Source organism: Drosophila busckii, chromosome 2L (genome assembly GCF_011750605.1).
Source record: "Drosophila busckii strain San Diego stock center, stock number 13000-0081.31 chromosome 2L, ASM1175060v1, whole genome shotgun sequence".
In the NCBI taxonomy this organism is placed as follows: Eukaryota; Metazoa; Arthropoda; class Insecta; order Diptera; family Drosophilidae; genus Drosophila; species Drosophila busckii.
In genome coordinates, this window is record NC_046604.1 from 18,457,432 (window position 1) to 18,478,873 (window position 21,442).

The 21,442-nt window shown below is 35.9% G+C and overlaps 1 protein-coding gene across 3 annotated transcripts; it reads left to right on the plus strand.

Annotated features, from left to right (window-relative positions):
• Nucleotides 1-534: 534 nt before the first annotated feature.
• LOC108596920 (ABC transporter G family member 21) lies at nucleotides 535-20,098 on the plus strand. Of its 3 annotated transcripts, none has more exons than XM_017983138.2 (9): nucleotides 535-963; nucleotides 1,512-2,681; nucleotides 16,530-16,769; nucleotides 16,885-17,296; nucleotides 17,348-17,603; nucleotides 17,682-18,287; nucleotides 18,344-18,500; nucleotides 18,556-18,822; nucleotides 19,557-20,098. In XM_017983138.2, the coding sequence occupies exons 2-9, from the start codon at nucleotides 1,699-1,701 to the stop codon at nucleotides 19,750-19,752; spliced, it is 3,117 nt and encodes a 1,038-aa protein (XP_017838627.2). In that variant the 5' UTR covers nucleotides 535-963; nucleotides 1,512-1,698; the 3' UTR covers nucleotides 19,753-20,098. The 3 variants fall into 3 exon arrangements, with proteins under 3 accessions (XP_017838627.2, XP_033149001.1, XP_017838635.1); XM_033293110.1 differs by lacking the exon at nucleotides 535-963 and having other exon boundaries at nucleotides 1,591-1,692; nucleotides 1,760-2,681; nucleotides 19,557-19,752; XM_017983146.2 differs by lacking the exons at nucleotides 535-963; nucleotides 1,512-2,681 and having other exon boundaries at nucleotides 16,641-16,752; nucleotides 19,557-19,752.
• The last annotated feature ends 1,344 nt before the right edge of the window (nucleotides 20,099-21,442 follow it).

The window sequence follows — 21,442 nt, forward strand, 5'->3', positions numbered from 1 at the left end:
AGATTTCGTCAAAAATAAGTCCGATCGAAACTTGAAAAACAAAAAACTTGTTGAATCAAATGTGCTCTACACTGCGAGAAACTGTAGCTAATATTTTACAGTGCAGTTCTAACAGTCACATTTATTGTTTTTATCGTTGAAACGTTTACGACATACATAAAGTTCATTATCAGCAACTGATTACAGCCAGCGCTGTAGTTTAACAGTCGCTGCTTTACATTGCAGTTGAGCTGAGCGTAACAAAGAGAAAGAGAGAGAGAGAGAGAGAGCGCGCACTTGTAGTTGTAAGCTTACAGCAAAGAGAGCGCAGCAGCATAAGCTTTGTACGCACGTGCTTTGGTGTTGGGGAAAGAGAGCAGCAGCAGCAGCAGCAGCAGCTGAGTGAGTGAGTGTGAGTGCAAGTGAGAGCGCTGTTTAAAATTGTCATTCGTGCGCGCGCCGCTCTTTGGCGCTGCTGCGACGCTGACTGCGCTGCATAGCAGACAACAGCAAATGTTCCCAGAGCGCTTAACGGTGATCACAGTATGAGATCGGAATCGCCCGCTGTTGGTTGCTTCGTTATTGCCGTGGCTCGTTGCGCGTTGTGAGTGAAAATTGTCGTTGGCCGTTTACCTTCCTTACAATACGAAATTCAGTTAGTCGAACGGAGCAGCAGCAGCAGCAACAGCAGCAAAGCAAAAGCAACAATATGCATTAAATGTCTTTTACATCTTTTCGTTTCGTTTCGGTTTCTATATGTTTCGGTCTCGGTCTCCGGTCTCGGTTTCTCTGTTCTGTGTATACCCTGTGCGCGAGTGTGGAGCTAAGCCCAACAAAAAAAAATAAAAAGTTGAATTGAATTAAAAAAAATGCTTAAAATTTAATAAGCAATAGCAGCGCGGCATGCACATGCCAAAATAATAAAAAAATATGAAAAGAGCATAATGTGCGATCATCGCAGCGTTAATTCTTCTTGTTGCTTGTGTAAGGCGTTAAGTTAATATTTAATATACACACACACAGGCACACACACACATGCACACATATGAGTAATTTTAATAGCGCTCATACCCTTAACATCTCTATATCAACCGTTTCTCCTAACAAGCAGATTCGTTGTCAATTTTGTCGATTCGCCAATTCGTTGTTTATTGCGTCTCTTACTCCCGCTCTCTGCCTCTCTCTCTTCCTTACTGTACATGTGTGTGTGTTTGTGTGCATTTTTTTTTGTGCATTGCTTTTTTAATACTCGTATATGGGGGTTTTTGTTATGTTTACAAAAATACACAAACGTTATGCACAAAATGTAAACTGACGATAGCAAAATGTGTGGCGTTAATTATTTATCCCTCTGCTTTGTAATCGCTTTTTGCTTTTTACTAGCGAAATTCTTAGTTTCAATTTAAATTTGTTTCCTTAACAAGTTTGCTTAAATTTCGTAATTTTATGTAATTCATTTTTAATCAATTTCATTATCTTTATACACATTTATTTATTTTTTTTTGTATATTTTTTGCAACTCGTTTTTACAGGCAGCGAATTATGAAATGTGTCAGCGAAATATGTTAAATGCATAAAAAAGAAAACGTGTTTTCAAAATCCTTCGTTTCAATTATAAAAGAAACGCTTTACATTTTATAAAAGCTGTTAAAATCCAAAAATCCAACAGCCAAAAGCAACAGCAGCAACAACAACAAATAAACAACACAAAAGGTGATAATGATTATTTCCAAGGATCTTTTCATATTTGGCGAACAAATTTTTGCAACAATTATTCCAGAAGGTGGAGCCGCTCTCGCCACGCAGCAGCAGCAGCAACAGCAGCCGGCAATTATAAATACAACAACAACAGCAGCAACGTCGGCAGTAAACTCAGCAACAACAACGGCAGGAGCAACAACAGCAACAGCAGCAGCAACAGCTGAACAAGTTGTAGAGGAGTCATTAAAAGCCGTAGCAGCAACAGCAGCAACAGTAGGACAGCAACAGCAACAACTGCCAGCAGCAGTTAATACTAAAACATCGTCGTCGACGTCGCCGTCGTCGTCGTCATCATCATCATCGCGATTGCTGTTGACTAAACAGGAAACAGTTGCAGTTGTTGCTGCTGCAGCCACCGCGCGTTCCCTGCACAGCAGCAACATCAACAACAACAACAACAATAGTTTGCTGCGCAGTGTCGGCAAAACAAAAATTCAAAAAATTCCAAAGGCAGCTGAAGAATTGAAAGCCAAGAAGCAAAAGGCAAAGTGTGAATCGCTCAAGTCGCAGACACATTACGAAAAAATGTCATTGAATCAATTGGAGGTGGTGGAAAGTGTTGATGAGGCCAAAGCCAAAGCTAAAGCTCAAGCTAACGCCGACGCTGACGTCGACGTCGACAGCGAATCAGCAGCCATGGAGCAGGTACCGTTGGTTGGCTACCCTCGCCTACGTTTGGCCAAAATTATTGCCGATTGTCGGCGACAAATCGAAGTGCAGCCAATTGCAGCAGCAGCAGCAGCCACAAACACTGCAACAGCAGCAGCAGCACCAGCAGCAGCAGCAACTTGCAGCGAATCAACAACATCGTCATTATCTTCAGCATCATCATCAGCGTCTTCGTCATCAACAACATCCTCGGACTTTACGCACACATCACAAACAACTTTACCAAGTACGGATAATCTGAGCAAAACTTGCATTTTAGTTGATGCCAAAAGGTGAGTTTTTTATTTTTTTTTATTTTGTTGTTGTTGTTACTTCTTATTTTCGCACAGCCTGACCCAATTTTTTTTTTGTGTGTTGGTGGCAAGCTGCGCACCCTACAGTTAGAATTACACTGTGCAGTCCAGTTCAAGCCGCAAGTTCTTGCCACCACAAAAAATAAAAACTAAAAACTTATATAAAACAGGTCATCAACTGCAATTTCACCTACAAAATTTGGGACACACACACACACAGAGACACTGAAGCGAGTTGCATGCAACTTTAAGAACAGAACCACATGCAACCAGAGCAAGAGCCAGAGCAAAATTTATAAGCTGCATGTAAAAAATATAAAAAGCATAAGGGCAAACTATTGGGAGCCAGGAGCAGGTTTTGTTGCGTATTGTCGCTGTTGGGGGGATTATATGGCATATATACATGAGTAAACATATATATGTATATATATATGCATTAAACTGGGGCTAACAACTGCCAACTGCTGATGCGCTGCATTAAAACTAAATTATGCACTTTGGTAACAGTTTTCGAACTATAAAAAAAATAATGAAGAGCTGCGAAAAATGTTAAATAATTTGTAAAAAACCATTTATAATTTGCAAAACAATTATATGCATATTTTATTAGTTTTCATACATGTTCAAGAGTTAATATAAAATAAATTAGAAATGGTTGCATATATATCTAACAATTTTCTATATCATTGTCTTACAACTTAGAAAGATCTTCAACTCTTAGAAAGTTAAATATTCATTGTGTGATTTAAGAACAATTATATATATTTAAATATTTTTTATATAATTTTAAAATATATTTTTTATAGCTTAGACTTAATATCTAACTAACTAAAAAAAATAAGAAAAGTAGAAATTTATTTAACAATTTAGAACTTAGAACTTAAATACAGCTGCTACTTTTAAATAGTTAAAATTATTTTATTTACAATTTCTATATCATTTAAATAAAAAGTTCTTGTACTAATCTGTTATTTACGCTCTCGTGAGCGCGCTTTTGCTCTCTCGAGAGCGTAACTTACCCTTAGCTGTTGCTCTCAATTGTTTCTTTATGCTCTTGTGCTTTGTTTTGACACAATAAACATTTCAAGAATTTCCTTTGAAAAAAAAGTGAACCACTTACCAAACTCACAAACACACACATACGTTTAGCTGCTGCTTGCCCCTTGGGCTCAACAGTTGTTTGCTGCTCCACGTTGCTGGGGCAACATCATGTTGCAGTTTTTGGTGCCGATCTGATATATATACATATATAAAATTGTGTCTGCCAGCTGGCAAATGAGCATTTCAGCATTTCAGATCCATTCTTTCACTCTTGCCTCTCTTTCTAACAGAGCCAAATGCAAGCGCTAACAAAAACTGGGTCAACTGTGAACCAATTTTCAGCAAAATTGCGACAACAGATGTACGAGATTTCAAAAAACCAAATCGAAAAAGTAAAAGAAACTGCAATCAATGCAAGAGAGAAGCAAAGAACATGAAAAAAAAGCGAAAATCAAATGGGCCACAAGCGGCAGCAGCAGCAGCAGCAGTAAAATAAAATGCAATTTAAGTTAAGTCTGACTTTGATGCCTGAGATCTTAAGTAATTGAAAATTTATGTTAAATGCACATAATGAAGTTGCACTTAACCACAGCAACAACAGCAACAAGCAAGCAAAAGTGCATTAACAAACAACAATGTACACATTGTAATTTAATTTATTTAATTTTGCTGTGTAGTAAATTGCAAGCGCTACAGTTGAACTTCTTATAGTATAAGCTGCAATTTCTTACAGACTTTGGAAATGAAGCTACAACAACAACAACAACAATGTACTTGGCATTTATAACATTTAATGTTTGTGTGTGGCAATATATATGTCAGTCAGTTGGACAGTCAATCAGTCAGTCAGTCAGTCAGTCAGTCGAGCTAGTTGGTAAGTGACAACAAATTTGAAAACAAAATAATTGTAGCTGCAATTGCTGCAACAACAGCTGGTTACACTCTACAACAAATTTGAGTCACTCACTCACTCAATATCTGTTCTATGCTATGCGCGCTCATTTGTCAATATTTATTATGATACATTAGTTTTATTGTCGCACTATCAATCAAAATGCATAATAAAACCAGTTTGCCAGTTTTTATGTTTGTTATTGCTCTTGAGCTGGTTTCTGACTGAACTACTTAGTTTATTCTACTTTCAAAAGTGTTGCTTTTTCGGCTTGACTCTTTTTTTTCGAAGACATATTTATTACTACAAATTGTCAAACTAGTTTGGTTCACATAGCACAAATAGTTCACCAAGAAAATCCCAAATTTTATTTTAAATTTATTTGAATTACTTTTTTGAGTCTATGCAGCTCTTTAGCTTAAACTCAAAAATTTTAAATTCAAAAGAAATATTTAAGTATTAAATTTGCTCAAAAATATTCAATTCAAAACAAGTATTTAAGAATTAAATTTGCTTGCTCTAGGTATTTAAATAAATTGTTATGCTTTTTATATATAAAAATAATTCATTTCTTATGATTTTTAGCTTTATTTGAATTGTTTTAATTAATAACTTCGCAGCTCTTGTTATTAAACTTGTTCAAAACTTCAATTTAAAACAAAACTACTTACAAATTAAATTTGTATTATTTTTATATATATTTATATAGCAAACTTTTTACAAATTATATTATTTTTATATAATTTTTACAACATTTTATATACAAATTAAATTTGAATAATTTTTATATAATTTTTACAACATTATAGCAAACATTTTATATACAAATTAAATTTGAATTATTTTTACAACATTTTATATACAAATTAAATTTGAATTATTTTTATATAATGTTTACAACATTTTATATACAAATTAAATTTGAATTATTTTCATATAATTTTTACAACATTTTATATACAAATTAAATGTGTATTATTTTTATATAATTTTTAAATTATATTATATAATTCTTAGCTTTATTTAAAAGTTCATTTGTTGCTTTGCTTTCAATTTTAATGCATTTTATTACAATATTGCTGTTTTATTTATTTATTAAATCTTCATAACAATTGCTTTACTTCAATATTTATTTTTTTTAATTTTCCGCATCTTATTACAATTTTTAAAATGTTTTTCCAACTTCAAACGCTTCAAATTTCTCGTGCCACAAATTCAAATTCCACATGCTGCATTGAATGTTTATATGAAGTTTTTTTTTGGTATTTTAAGCGAAAACAGGCCTCGAACTCTTTCATATTGTTTTTTTTCTTTTTATCTAAAAAGGCAAATAAAGAAAACAATCGGGCAAAAGGCAAAGACTGCGGCAGATTTTGATTTTGTTTGCGTTTCGTTTCGATTTTCATACAATGCGCTCTTCGGATCGAATTTTGAATGCGGAGCGGTTAATGTGCGATTAAAGTTTATTGAACTCGAAAAAGTTGCTGAGAGCAACAACAACAACAACAATGAGAAGCGGCAGCAGATGGGCTGGCAACGCATTCTTGGCACGCAAACACAAACACAAACACATGCGTTTGTGTATATTTATTTATGTTTTTGTTTCATATTGTTGCATTATCGGCAAAGCGCCGCCCACAAAGCTACGCCCACGCTCATACACAAGCGTCTATTGCCTATTGCCTATGCCAGGGCCAGCGGCAAACAAAACACAGATACACACACATGCATAGAAATCGCAGCTGAGATGAAGTCCAAGTTGCTATCGGATCGTTCAAATACAATGCATACTACTGCAAACAGCTTGCACCCGCATTTTTCCTAACTAGGCTAATGGCCAAATGGTCGCTATGACGTTGCCGATGCCGATGCCGATGCCAACTGACGATTGAGTTATATAAATTTGCAAGTAGTGAGGAGCGGGGTGGGGGCTGAAATTGGGATAAATCTAGGCAGCTTCAGTTCGATTGGGTTTGGGTTTGAATCGAAAAGCTTTTAACTCTAAGCGATAAACATTTTCAATTTTACGAGTTCAAAATAAAAACTAAAAATTAAGCGTTAGAGAAAACTATTTTAGTATAACTAGCTAGTTAAATATTTAGATAAAGCACAGCTGCAATAAAATAAAAAAATAATAAAAATAAAATAATACAAAAAGATAAATTTAATAACTTTTAAACTTACATTTCTATTATAGCTGCTGTTATTTATTTTATGGCTCTTACAAGAAAATAAATTAAATAACTTTTTAAATAGCTGAAATATTTAAATTCAACTTACATCGCTGCTTTTATTAGTTTTATGTCAACGAACAATGATTTTTATTTTAAATTTTAGAGTTATTCAATTATTTTGTTTCTATAAATATGTTTATTTTATTTTCTTATTTCACTTTTTATGTTTTTAATAATTTTTCTCTATTAACATTATTAATTTTATGGCAAAGGATTTTTATTTTAAAATTTTAGAGTAAATCAAATATTTTGTTTCTATTAATATTTATTTTATTTTCTTACTACACTTTGTATGTTTTTAATAATTTTTTTCTATAATTATTTTAATTTTATGGCAACGAAAATGATTTTTATCTTAAAATTTTAGAGTAATTTAAATATTTTGTTTCCATTAATATATTTATTTTTTTTTTTACTGCACTTTTTATGTTTTTAATCATTTTTTGTCTATTAATATTATTTTATGGCAACGAAAAATTAATTTTATTTTAGAACTTTATAATAAATTAAATGTTTTGTTTCTATTAACATAATTATTTTATTTGCTTACTTCACTTTTTATGTTTTTAATCATTTTTTTTCTATTAATATTATTTTTTTAATTGCTTACTGCACTTTTTATGCTTTTAATCAAACGTTTGACTAACAATTTTAGTTGTATTGCTGTATTGCTAATACTTTTAAAAAAAATTAAATTTTCTTTTGCTGATCTAAGCAGTGCTAAGCTTTAAATTTTTAGGCTATGCTCCATTTGATTTGCTGCTGCAGCAATTGGCTTGTGATCAACCCTTAATGCCATCAATTGATGCTAACCGAAACCAGTTAATAAACTTGTATGTAGGTCAAGTTTTGCACAGCCGAACCGAGTGGTCAGAGCTTGAGAATTTGTGTTTTGGAATTGAGTTGGGTTCTGGGCTTGGGGCAACTGCTGATTCAGCTAGTTTGGGCTAGATAAGTTTGGATAGGAGTTGAATTTCAGTGCGCAGCTGAAAAACAAACAAAGGAGACGCAGGTAGCAGATCTAAGCTTGCTGTTCTTAGAATTATATATAATAAACTGTACGATCCTGCGCCAGCTGCTGTCGAAATTTTCAACTGCCATTTGCATATGAATTACATTTTGCTACTAAGTGTTGAATTGAATTCAAAGCATGTGGGCATGGACTGCCTTGAGCTATGTCCTTTGAGCTCAAGGCATAGTTGAAATGCCTTTTGTGGCTATTTAATCAAATGTGTGTGTGTGAGCTAATTTAATATTCAAGCTCTTTTGTCTATTTAAATTGAAAATCTATGCGGCTACACAATAATAAATTGCATAGTTCAGTTGCAATCTTTTGAACTTTTTCTTTGTGTGGGCGCCACGAGATGTCAACGTCGAGTCGAGTCGAGGTCTGGGCCATCCTGTTTGTCCGTCTGTCCGACTGTCTGTCTATCGCCCGCCCGCAGGGGGGGACACATTAGCATGCATGATAGAACATGACAAAATAAATTACACGAGAACATTGCGAATGCGAGAGAGAGCGAGACAAGGAAGTTGCGCAATGCAAAAATGCAGCAAGAGTAAAGCAAAGGGCGCAGCAAGCAGCAACGGAGGCAGGAGAAATTGCAATTTATTATAATTTAATCTAGAATAGAAAATTAAATAGACTCGAGTGTCTAGAGTCGAGTCGAGTCGAGTTGAGTTGCATACATTGTAAGTTTTATGGCCGCGGGGCGAGCGTTTGGGTTTTATCTACCGTTAGGCTTGTGTCTCTTGCCAGTGTCAATAACACAACAAATGTGTGTGTGTGTGTGTGTGTGTGGGCGTTGATGACTTACGCTGACGGCAGCAGCGGCAATGGAGGCCAGAGCAGGCCAAGCGTTCGGCCAGCCAGCGGCGCTGACAACTGTCACTGTCACAGTCAGCGTCGCAGTCGCCGCACAGTGGTACAAAAGTGTGCCCACTGTGCATTGTCTGTGGTCTACTATTGTTATTGTTGCTGCTGCTATAAAAATTAATTCAAACATGAATTATTGTCATTGGCATTGTTGCTGCTGTTGTTAGCGCTGCTGTTGCTGCTGTTATTGTTGTTGCAAATTATTAGTTTAAATTGCGGTTGCAGCAGCAGCTGTCAGTTATCATTTGTTGCTTTAGCTTTGGCTTTGCTTAGTTGAGTGCATTCACTTCTATTTTGCATTGCATTGTGGGCTGAACTTTGGGCAAGTTCATGTCACATGGACGTACTTGAACTGAACTGCGTGTGTCCAAAGTGGCTAAGCGTATTTTATGGCACACACAGCGCCACAGCGGCCAAGTGCACTACATGTGGTATACGTAATTGGTTTTATTTAACATTACGCATACGCCGTGTACGAAATTTTACACGCTATTCCAACTCATGCAATTAATAAGTTTACAACCAACAGCAAAACTAATTAAATTGCAAAACTGAAACCAACATAAAGCAAAATTCAATTCATTTCGCCTAAATTGCTTTGCTTTAGTTCGAGCTGCAATAAAACAAATAACTGCACACATTGCATTTATTTACATTTGTTGGCGCCTCGTCCATTTTTGTGCTGAGTGCCAATTTGCTGCTTTCTATAACATAAACAAGTCAAAATAAACAAAAAGACAGCAAAAGTCTGCGGCGCTTTTGGGTCTTACATTAAGATCAACAGCAATGACAACAACAACACAAACAAAAGCATCTAAAAAAAATCACAACAAAAACAAGGCGGCTAATAACCTTAAGTTGCTTTTGCTAAGAGCTCCAAAGCTTCATTATTGCTCAATGGAGTCGAGAGCGAAGCAAATGATGCGGCTACACCCAAAAAAAATATTTGAAACTGACTAAAATTATTAAAAAGCATAAGACTTAAATTTGTTATAAAAGTTAATAGTAATTAAAAAATTAAAATAAAAATTTTTATATTAAAAAATTATAAGCAAAACTATTGTGTGTTTTGTGTGTTCAAATTGATTTATAATTGAGTATTACATTTATTTAGTAAGCAAAATTTGCATACAAATTTTATAATGCAAGCAATTATTTTATATTTCAATATTTATTTTTAACTTAAACAGCTCATATTTTTATAGATTTTCTAATGAAGGAAAAATTTATTTAAATGCAAGCAATACTTAAAAAAAATATATTTAAAATAACTAAAATTAATGCATAAAATTGCATAAAATGCACACTATACTTAAAATATAAATTTGAAATAACTTAAGTTTTTTGAGAGTTACATTGCTTATTATGCAAAATTTTAATACCTCAATAATGAGCATAAATAAATATAAATTTAAAAAGCTTTCATTAACTAGCTGCCAATTCGCTTATGGAAATATTTTGTTAATTTATTTATAAGTAAACTTTACAACTTTGAAATGCTACCAAAATTTTCTCACAGTGCAATCGCGTGTATAACATTAAATGCTGTCAGACCTGGACATGTAGCCAAATATATGATGGGGGAAAAGACATTTCAGCGTTGCCTATGCGTGTGTGTTCATGTGTGTGTGTGTGTGTGTAGCAGCTGCTTATACCACTGCTGGTTGTTGTTGTTGTTTGGTATTATTATTATTATTGTTAGCCGGCTGTTGTTGTTGTTGTTGCTGCTGCGGTTGCTGTGGCATGTCTTTTCACATGGGGCTTTCGAGAAACCTATAGACCTACATTTTAAACAAATTGCGTTTGGCTTTATTGCGTGTGTGTGTGCGTGCGTGTGTGTGTGTGATGCGATCAACGCTTTTGCGTTAGTGTGTTTATTATTTGGTTTGCTTCCAAGAAATGAATGCATAGGGCACTGATGATGATGAGCACAACGCAATAATTATCAAAGCGTAGAGAGCGAGAGAGAGCGAGAGCGAGTGAGCGCGAGAGTCAGTAAGTGAGTTAGTCAGTCAGTGTGGCAAGCTCTTGTGGCATGTCTTTTGTTTCTTCGTTGCCTCTCGCTCGCTTCTAATCGCGTCTGTTTGTTGTTTCTGCAACATCATCGCGCTTTAGTGTTTTATTGTTATTGTCGTCAGCGCTGCTGCGGCTACTGCGTCATCAGCTTACGATCTTACGCGCTCTCTTTGGCGCGCTCTCTCTCTCTCTTTTGCTATCGCTTGCTCTTTGTGGCGTGCCTGAGCTTGCGGCAGTGGGTCTTCACTTTCGCCAATTCTGAGCTCTACTTGGCAGGTTCAATGCCCGCGCGCCAAGCAGCCGGCCTCACACTCTCTTTCTCTGCCGCGCGCTCTCTCTCTGTCGTGCGCGACGCGCTGCGCTCTTGACGCGCCATTCGCACGTTTTGTTTTTTTTTTTATTTTTAGTGCGTTTGCTTTTGGGCTTTTGTGTTGTTGTCAAGCTTAGAGCTGCCAAAGAGAGCGAAGTGGGGAATGCAGCTGAGACTGTAGTTCTCGTTTGTTTGTTTTATATATTTTTCGCTGCTAGAATGCAGCGCTTAAATTTTAGTTAAATGCACATATGCAATGAAAATGAAATTTAATATTTCAATTGCTGCTTCAACAAGCTTAAACGTTGATTGAGCTTATCAACTCAAATCAATAAATCCTTTAATAGCATTTGATTTATTCAAGTGTCAAGTTGTATTTGAATTTTGCACAATCTACTAAAAGTTCATTTAATACATGTCTTCAATTTTGTATGTTATTTGAATTTCACAAAATATGTCAAAATAATTTCACTCATTTGTAGCACAAGACAAAGTTGGCATTTTCACCCCGTCTCTGTCTCTCGCCATCTCGCTCTTATGCACATTTGTTTTCTGGTCATTTCTCCACCTTTCGCCTGGCTGCATTGTTTATGACATTTCGCTGCCTCATTTTCCGCAGTCAAAGACAATTTTTTTGCAAACTTTCAGAGTTTCACTGTGGCTTTTCTTTTTCGTCAACGTGCCACTGTGGCACGCACTCTTATCAGCGGCTTGGAGCTGAGAATTGGCAGCAGCTGCGGCTTTATGCAAAAATAAAGCAAAAGCTTTGTAGCTTGTGTAACTTTTTGGTTAATATTTTGTTTAGTTTGTTATTGTTTACTTCCGTTGCACGCTCAATATTTGTGCAACAAATTTGCGCAAATTTGTTGGCAAAATGATGCAACAACCATGACACTTTCAAATGACAATTGTAACATTAACTGCAGCTCTCTATGCATGTGTGTGTGTGTGTGTGAGGAGAAAGTGCGTAGAATCCAGCTGACAACTGTGTCAATTCATATGCTAAATTATACAGTTGCAGCTTGCCCCAGTTGGTGGCTGCCAATCAATTGCGAAAAAGAAATAAAAACACGCTTAATATATGTGCAAAAACAAAAACAAATAACTAGGAAGCATAATTCCCAGCAAACTAATTACCACACACAGCGACAGCGACAGAGACACACAGGCAGACGGACGGACAGACTCATAGTCAAGGTGGCGTGAAAGTTCGTGAAAGCGTCGGCGCCTTGGCTCATTTATATTGCATATTTATGAACTTCCTCTCTCGCTTAATATATAAACAACTAAGCAAGTTGACAACTCAGACTCCTACTCTGGACATTCAATTACATAGACTGGCTTATATAACGACGCCTAACGCCTTTGCCAAAGTCATCATTGTTTATTATATTTTTATCCAAAGTTGGTCAACTCTGAAAGTAGTTGGTTCGCTTTTAGGTTCTACTCTAGCGACTGCTTTCTAAACTCACCTTTCAAATTCAATTTAGAATAAAAAAACTCACAACTTATACATATATATATATAGTATCAACACCTACACATGTTGCGCTTGCTAAGAACTGGAATTGATATAGATCGTAGCTTCAGAGCTGGTTATGTGTGTGTGCATGCATAAATTACGTATACAGCATGTAGGCCACTGTCACAGCCTAAGCCTTGCACATTTGCCCAAAAAATGTGCCTACAATTATATATATATATAGTCGCGACTACAAATTAACTCAGCCATAAATAACAAATCAAAAAATAAAAAGAAATGTGTCCAAAGAGCAAAGCAACAAAAGAATTGGGTCAGTAACGAGTCGCCGCAAGAACAAAAAGCCAAATGAAAGAAACGCCAAAAATTCAAATATAAAAAAAAGAATGAAAAAAATGGCAATTGAGCGTGGTCATAGCTTTGTAGACAAGAACAACAAATAAAAACGACGATGACAAACATTTATAGAATTATAATCATTTTTGTTTCAAGTTGTGTTGTCTTGGGAAGTTCACAACAAAACGAAAGCAAAAACAACAAACAGCTGTAGCCACATCAAATAAATTGCACACTCAACAAATTTTGATAGACCGACAACAAATTAGTGACCCAATTTAACTAGCGCGTATATTTATAGCAAAAATCAGTGTTAAATTAATCGCATTTGCTTTCATTTCCGAGCTTTCAAATTGATTGAAAACAAAAAACAAATTAAAGCAATGCAAACTATTGCACAATTTTAATTATAAGAATTACTTTTTAATATTTTTCAATCTTTCATTTAAAAATAAAAATTGCATTTAAAATGCAAAAATGTAAAATTAAAGCAACAAATTTAAGTAAAATATATATAATAAAAATAATATATATAATTTTCAAAACATATATACAGCTGTCTTTACAACAGATCATAGTTAAGTGCAAGTTAGTACATAAATAATAATAAATTTATAAGCTAATAATACACAAAGCTGCTCTGCATAAAACCAATAAATTATTAAATAAACTGAGCTTAATTAAGGGCTAAGCCAAGCTGATATAAGTCTTTCTATAGTAATCTAGTATTATCAAATGGCAAAGCACAAACCAAAAAAAAAACTACACAAAGCCACAGTCAATGAACTCTGCAAGCCCTTAACACACACACACACACACACGCAATTTGCGACTTGTTTAATATCGGTCAATGTATTCAAAATAACAAAAAGTAAAATAAAATAAAAAATAAAGAAAAAAAACGAGATAAGAATTTCAAAAAAAAAATTCTTTTTTTCGTTGCTTTTGATTGCGTGCCTTATTTAAGTAGCTAAGTGTGTATGTGTGTATGCGTGTGTATGCATGTGTGTGTGTTATGATTATAAGTTATATTGGCTGTGTATGCAATGCCAAACTTTCACGTAATTTTTGCGTATTTTTGTTTTGTCTTTGCTCAGCGCGTCTGTATGCGTGTGTGTGTGAATTATATTATTTTCTTGTGTGTGTGTGTGTGTGTGTGTTGCTGTAAGAAGTCAACAACCTTTTGGCGTAGTCAGCGCATAGTTTCCTTAACAGTCTGAGCAACAAAAGCTTTAGCTTAACTTAATTTAAGGTATTAACAACAACTAGAAAGCGCCAACTGCCTTGGGTGGCCTTAATCCAACAAAGCTTAGCTTAGTTTTATGCTTTTTGCATAATTACGCGTTAATTACATAAATTATAGCACAAAATTATAAAGTCACGACGTTTGAACTTAAAGTAGCTTCACTTTTATATGCACTTTGTATTTTATATATATCTACTATATATATATACAGACTTTCGCTGGTCCATGCACTAATGACGTCTATCAAATAGAAATTTAGCCACTTTCCAAAAAGTTCATTCAAAAACCCAAAAACTACTTTTCGCTTTAATTTATTTTGCACATTTAAATCAATTTTTGTGCGCCTCAGCATTAAACCGATAACCTTGGCGACCGAAGCGTCAGCGTTTTGGCATTCTTGACCCATAAACCCAAACATGGCTCAAATGACACGCTGCCCCATTTCACAAAGCGAAAAACGCCAATTTTGCAGTCAACAGCAAAGAGCAAAGAACACGTGACTTTTAAAGTCAAATATACTTAAGTCGACAAATAAATTAAGTTAGTTTATTTCAGTGGAAATTTCGTACGTTGCTGTGGCTGTTTGTTATTTTAATGGGTACTAGACTTTCTATTAATTTGTAATCGACATTTGTTTGTTTTGTAAGCGAGGCTTGGGCAACTTTTCTAAGACGCTCAATGTGACAAAACGCACGTAGGCAGCAATAAAAGCTAAAGAGAGGCTACCAAAAATTACAAAAAAAATTTAGAGATATTGTAAAGCTATTAAAAATATATATTTGTTATTTGGACACAAACAAAAATGTATGCAAAATTAATTAAAATTTATTTTAGTAGCGAGTAACAACATTTGTTGCATCAGTCCAATCTATACTATATAAAATACTTGCTGGCTTATACAAAAATCAAACTTAAGCTAAAATCTTTAATAGAACTTATCGCGCTTCTATATATTTGTTAGTATATTAAACCCGGAAATTTTCAAGCAAGCGCATAAATTTCTTTGTGCCTCGATTGATTGGCCATAAAACTACTTAATAATAATATATAAATCAGCAGCGCATTTGTTGTTGTTTATTTTAGACCCGGACCTTGTTGCAAGTGTCATAATGTTTACAGCTTTTGTATTTTGTGTGTCGCCTCTAAGCTAAAAGTTTATCAGATACTTTGCATGCACATGTAACAATCTCCAGTGTGTGCGTGTGTGTGCGTGTGTGTGTGTGTGTGACTCTCTGACTGCATTGACCCCCACTTGAGGCCTTACATTATTGTATTGTTGCCGTCTCATGCACGCTCACGCACATTGTGCGGTTCATTGCACTCACTATTTACTTTGGCTTCCCCCCCTGCCCATATTGAACATTTACATTGTTTTTTTATTTGTTGTTTTCAATTTTCGGTTGGATGCTGCTGTCTGCACACTTTTGTTCTTGCTTATTACAATATTACTTCCTTTTCTTTTACTTTGTAAGGGGAGTGTGCGCTTGGCAGTTATTTAAATAATTTTGATAGCTACAACAACAACAAGCGCAAGAGCGTAGCCTAAGAGAGCGAGACCAAGAGGCTATTGACTCGCTTTGCTTAGTCGCTGCTGCTGCATTTGTATGCGTGGTTTGTAGCAGAAGCGTTGACCGAGAGCCCAAAGCGAAAAGAAAACAGAGCGCAACATTGAGAGAGAGAGAGCAAGCGCAAGAGAGCGCGCATGCAAAGAGAGTGATAATGCGAGCAGCACGCTGCTTATGTTGTCTGCGTTATCGCCAACGCACACACACACACAGCCATGCACACGACACACGCACACTGAGTAAACCTTTGTCATATAAAATGCACAGCGAACTTTTTTTTTTTTGCTGTATATTCATTGACTTTTGTTTTTATTGTTGCTGTGATTTCTGCGTATGTGCTATAAATACAAAACGGCTATGTCAACTAACTAATAATGCATATTAAATTATAAATATGTGTACTTTTGTATTGCCAAATTGTAGCGTATCGCTTAGTCTAGCATAGCTGCCTGCTTTGTATTTTTCGTTATATTTAAATTGCGCGATTAATAATAGCAGAGCTCAAATGATGCGCATTGAACGCGTACAAAGCAATGCACTTGTAAATTATTATTAATCAAGTTCAGTTCACTTTAATGCTATGCACTAGTATAAGCTATAAGCTGGCATAGCATACATTTGGGAGTTGAAGCGTTAAAAAATATGCAAATTATATAAATTGTTAATGCAGCAAATCAAACTAAGCTGCATTTATTTAATTAAAATGTAGCAAATTAACCATTGAACTGAACATAAAAGCAACTTTTATCATTTTTAATCTGATATATCCATCAACATAGTTTAACTAATGAAATGCATAATGGATGAAATGAATAATTTATATACTTACAGCGCTGTTGACACATTGCCATATTCGTTTATTAATACTGCAACGCCGCAGCAGCAGCCGCAGCAGCAGCAACATCAAATTATTGCCATGCCTGCCACACAGCAACAGCAACCACAACAGCAACAACTACAACAACAACAACAACAACAGCAGCAGCAGCCCAGCATACAGCTAACATTTCAGAATGTAAGCTTGTTGCACAATGAACGCGAAATACTTTCCGATGTGAGTGGATTAGTCAGGTAACAACAAACAAACAAACATAATCAAAACAAAAACAAAACCCACTGAACCAGTAACAACTACAAGCAACTACCTTGCGCGCTCTTTCGCTCTCTCTCTCTCTCTCTCTCTTAGTCCCGGCGAGGTGCTGGCCATAATGGGACCCTCGGGCAGTGGCAAGACCACGCTGCTGGATTGTCTCAGTGGGCAGCGGCATTTTGATAGCGGTCATGTGTATCTGAATCGCGAGCCGCTGTCCAAGAAGTGGCGCCGCAAGATTGGCTATGTGCTGCAAGAGGAAATCTTCTTTACGCAGCTCACACTGAGGGAGACGGTCATGTATACGGCGCTGCTGCGTTTGCCCGAGTCGATGCCGCGTGCGGAGAAGCTGCGTTTGGTGGATCACATACTGGAGACACTGGAGCTGAGCAGCTGTCAGCAAACCAAGTTCGGTGACTATCTGAATCGTGGCCTAAGCGGTGGCGAAAAGAAACGCGCCAACATTGCCTGCGAGCTGTTAACCAATCCGCTGCTAATGCTGCTAGATGTGAGTTTAGAAAATTATGCTAAGCCCAATTCTATTAATTATTTGCTTTAGGAGCCCACTTCAGGACTGGACAGCCACTCGGCTATATCGCTAATGAAGGTGCTGAAGCGCTATGCGCAGCTGGAGCAGAAGACAATTGTGATAAGCGTGCATCAGCCGTCGTCGCAAATGTTTCATATGTTCGATAAGCTGCTGCTGCTGCATCAGGGACGCACCGCGTACTTTGGTGAGGTGCAGCATATCTACAGACATTTCGAAGATATAGGCGTGCGCATTAAGCCGCATTATAATCCAGCGGATTTTGTTTGTAAGTGTAGCAGTCGCTGCAGGCGCAGCAGCGCTCAAAAGCATGCAACTAATTTTATACTTTCCCTTATTTGCGCAGTGGAGCAGCTGAAATCGCATCCGGACATACGCGAAAAACTTTTCATTGCCGCGCGTGAGTCGCATGGCAACTATTTGAATCGCAATTGCATTAGCAGCCAGCAAAAGTCCAAGAAGCAGCAGCATAGCATTTTAATCAATGATATCATTGACAACTATTACAACGATCATCACCACCATCATCATCATCAGTTTGAGCATTTGCATCATGCTGCAACTGGCTGTGAAATTGATGAGGAAGCTGCGCAGCATTTGGTTTGGTGCGGCGGCGATTCGCAATCGAATTTTAGCAGCTGCGCTTCGAGCGATTGTCATTCCTACAGCGCTGGTGGCCACGCTGCGTCCAATGACTGCGATGATTGGTTGGCCTATCCCACGCGCTTTCATACGCAGTTCAGCGTGCTGTCCAGCCGCAACTTCAAGGAGGCCAAGCCGCGCATGCTGTCCAAGCTCAATTGGTTTCAAACCATTGGCTTGGCTTTGATGGCGGGCGCCATTTGGTTTCAGCTGCCGCGCACTGAGGAGTTTCTGCACGATCTGCAGGGCTGGATGTTCTTCTCGCAAACCTATTGGATGCTCTTTGCGCTCTTTGGTGCGCTTAACTCATGTAAGCTTTAAAGATTTTAAGCATTTATAGATGACTAACTGCTGCTTGCTTTGCAGTCCCCTCGGAGCGTGAGGTCATTAGCAAGGAGCGACGCTCGGGCGCTTATCGACTGTCGGCTTATTATTTGGCCAAAATGTGTGCCGAGCTGCCGCTGGTCATAACGCTGCCCACAGTCTACCTCATGATTAGCTATCCCATGCTTGGCTGCAGCAGGTGAGTATATTTTTATAGCTTAATAAGCATTTACTTATTTTTGTATTTATTGCAGTTTGAAGTTGTTCTTTTTGATGCTCATCTTTTTGCTGTTGAACACGATTGTGGCGCAGAGCGTGGGCTTCTTCATAGGCGCCTGTTGCATGGACATGAATGTGAGCATTACGCTCAGTGCGCTCTATACGCTTGCCACGCAGCTCTTTGGCGGTTATCTATCGTCACGCATTCCGGAAGGTCTCAGCTGGATACGCTACACATCGATGATACACTATGCATACCAGAATATGCAGATACTGGAGTTTCGCGAGGGACCAGCAATTAGGTAATAATTACTCACAATTACTTGCACTAAATACATATAGTAATTCATATATTATACAGTAATTACATAGATTATTAATAATTAAATCTAAGCTATTCGTTTGTGGAAATGAAAAAAACCAATTCAAGTACTTTAAATTTTTAAATTTATATTTAAATTTGTTACCCTTCAAGTAATCGAGCTTGGCATTAAATATCTCAAGTATTTCAAATAGCTCAATTTTTAGAATTATTTTATCAGTTTTGTTTCTATAATTTCATTCAAGCAATTGGCATTAATAATGTAAGAAATTAAATCAAGTAATTGTAGTTACACTTTCAATTAAGATTTAAATTTGTTACCCTCCAAATAAACGAGCTTAGCATTAAATATTTCTGAAACAAATCAAGTAATCGTAGCTCGATATTTTAATTTATGTTACAATTATTTCAGCACTTTTGTTTCTATAATTTCAACCAAGTAATTGCGCCTTTGATTTACATTAAGTGTGTAGGAAATTAAATCAAGTAATTGTAGCTAAATTCTTAATTTATATTTAAATTTGTTATTACGTATTTTTGATTAAATCGTAGCTCGATTTTTTAATTTAAGTTAGAATTATTTCAACAGTTTTGTCTCTATAGCTTATTGGGCTTATAATTGGCAAATTAAAATCAAGTAATTGTAGTTAGATTTATAATTAAGATTTAAATTTCCCATTCTATTCTCTAATTGATTTTATCTATTTATTTTAGCTGTGGCACACCCAGCAGCTATGAGATATGCAAACAGCAGACAACCGAATTCATTCCATATGAGGAAATACTCAAAGCACAAAACTCAACATCACCACTCTGGCTGAATACGCTAATCCTGATGATGTTCTTTCTGGTATTTCGCGGATTGGGCTATGCGGTGCTGCGCTATTTGCGTTGCCCCAAAAAGACGTGATAACACACACAGCAGACAACGAACCAGTGATAAATACGTAATTAGTAATTTCATCATGCGAACATTTTGTGGTAAAAAGAAATACGAATTTGCCTGAAACACACACACACAAATGTTGAACAAATTACAAACGTGCGCCAATTTTGTGATTCAAATCTTCAAGCCACATAATTATTATTATTAATTATTTACCTACTATTTAGTTTATTTATATGCTATACCTATATTTACTTCTATATACATTACATATATAATGGCAAAACGGCAGGCGCTATCCCAAAATTAGTTTGTTGCTTCTTCTTTAGTAGTCAACAAATTTCAAATTTGTTTTATGCATTTTAATTGTTAGCCATTTATCCTAATTATTATTATTACTGGCAAAAGTAGTATCCCACACATAATTAATTATTTAATTTAACAAATTATTGTTGCATAAATTATGTTTTAATGTACCTTTTAAAAATGCAAATGTTAAATGCAGCCCATATTATTATTATATATAATTATTATCACACATATTGTACTATAGCTACGTTATTTAAAATGCTAGAAAGTTTTTGTAGATTTTTTTTGCTAATTTTTTCACTTGGAAAAAACACTGTGATTTAGTATGCTAGATTTTTAATTTGTTTTAAGTGGGCAAAATGTTATGCCACCAAATCGTGTTAAAAAAAAAAACAAAACAAAAACAAATTATATATTGCATTATATGTTGCATTATCTAATTAAATTTATTTAAATATATACATTTACCTGAAAAACGAAATATCAAAAAAAATATGCTAGTTGTTTTATTATAATAAATACCTAACCTTACCCAAGCTAACTAAAGCGTTATATTAAGCTATTTAAATATGCTTTATCATTGTTTTGCGGGCATTAAAGTAAATATTGAGCCAACTGCTTGTTTACTTTGTGAAATTATCAAAGGCGTCACTTAAGTCGCTCGAGTTGACGAACTTGGCCTGAGAGTAGGTTAACCATTTTTAAACGCTCTTTAACTCTTAGAGCAGCAAGCAGAGGGTAAAGCACAAATTGTTGCAACTGATATGCTACATTGGCATTTTTTTTACACAACAGTGCGTATGTGTAATACGACAGCTGCGCAACTCTTGCTACAATTCGTTACACAGCGCAAGATTAATTACATTTTGCTATAAAATTTAAGCATAAAATAATTTATATGGATTAAATACTGACTGCAGCCTTTATGTGGCATGTTGCGTTGCTCTTTTGCTTTTGATAGGATATCAGCTTTGCTTTATTAATTACATGTCTAGCATGCTTACAATGTCTGCTGGCATTATTGATGTGAGTAGCTGCAGCAGGCAAATATATATCGCATATCAATCTGCTCGGTTGCATGCCTTTGGTTAATTATGATGCTGCCTGCGCAGCAATGTCAAGTCGCTAAGCTTGAGCTTTACTCAGCATGCATGTGGTTGTTAATTTTTGGCGCAAGTTTAGCAAATATATAAACAGACACGCCTTCTTTAGCATTTAGTAAAACTAAATCGCAAAACACACTAATTAACGCTTCAGACAATTTCTTGCAACTTATCTTTATGGCGCGTCTTAGCCATTTACAATTGTCTGTTGTAGTTCAAACATTGAACCTGCCACACGCTCTCACATTGGAAAGTGCCCTCTAAAAGTCAAAGCTTGTTTAAACTTGAGCTATCGACATTGC

Excerpts from the sequence above, each read along its gene's own strand:
- LOC108596920 (XM_017983138.2), top strand. The coding sequence starts at position 1,699 with ATGATTATTTCCAAGGATCTTTTCATATTTGGCGAACAAATTTTTGCA. Across the intron at positions 18,501-18,555 it reads CCCATGCTTGGCTGCAGCAG|TTTGAAGTTGTTCTTTTTGA; the intron begins GTGAGTATATTT and ends TATTTATTGCAG. Across the intron at positions 18,823-19,556 it reads CGCGAGGGACCAGCAATTAG|CTGTGGCACACCCAGCAGCT; the intron begins GTAATAATTACT and ends TATTTATTTTAG.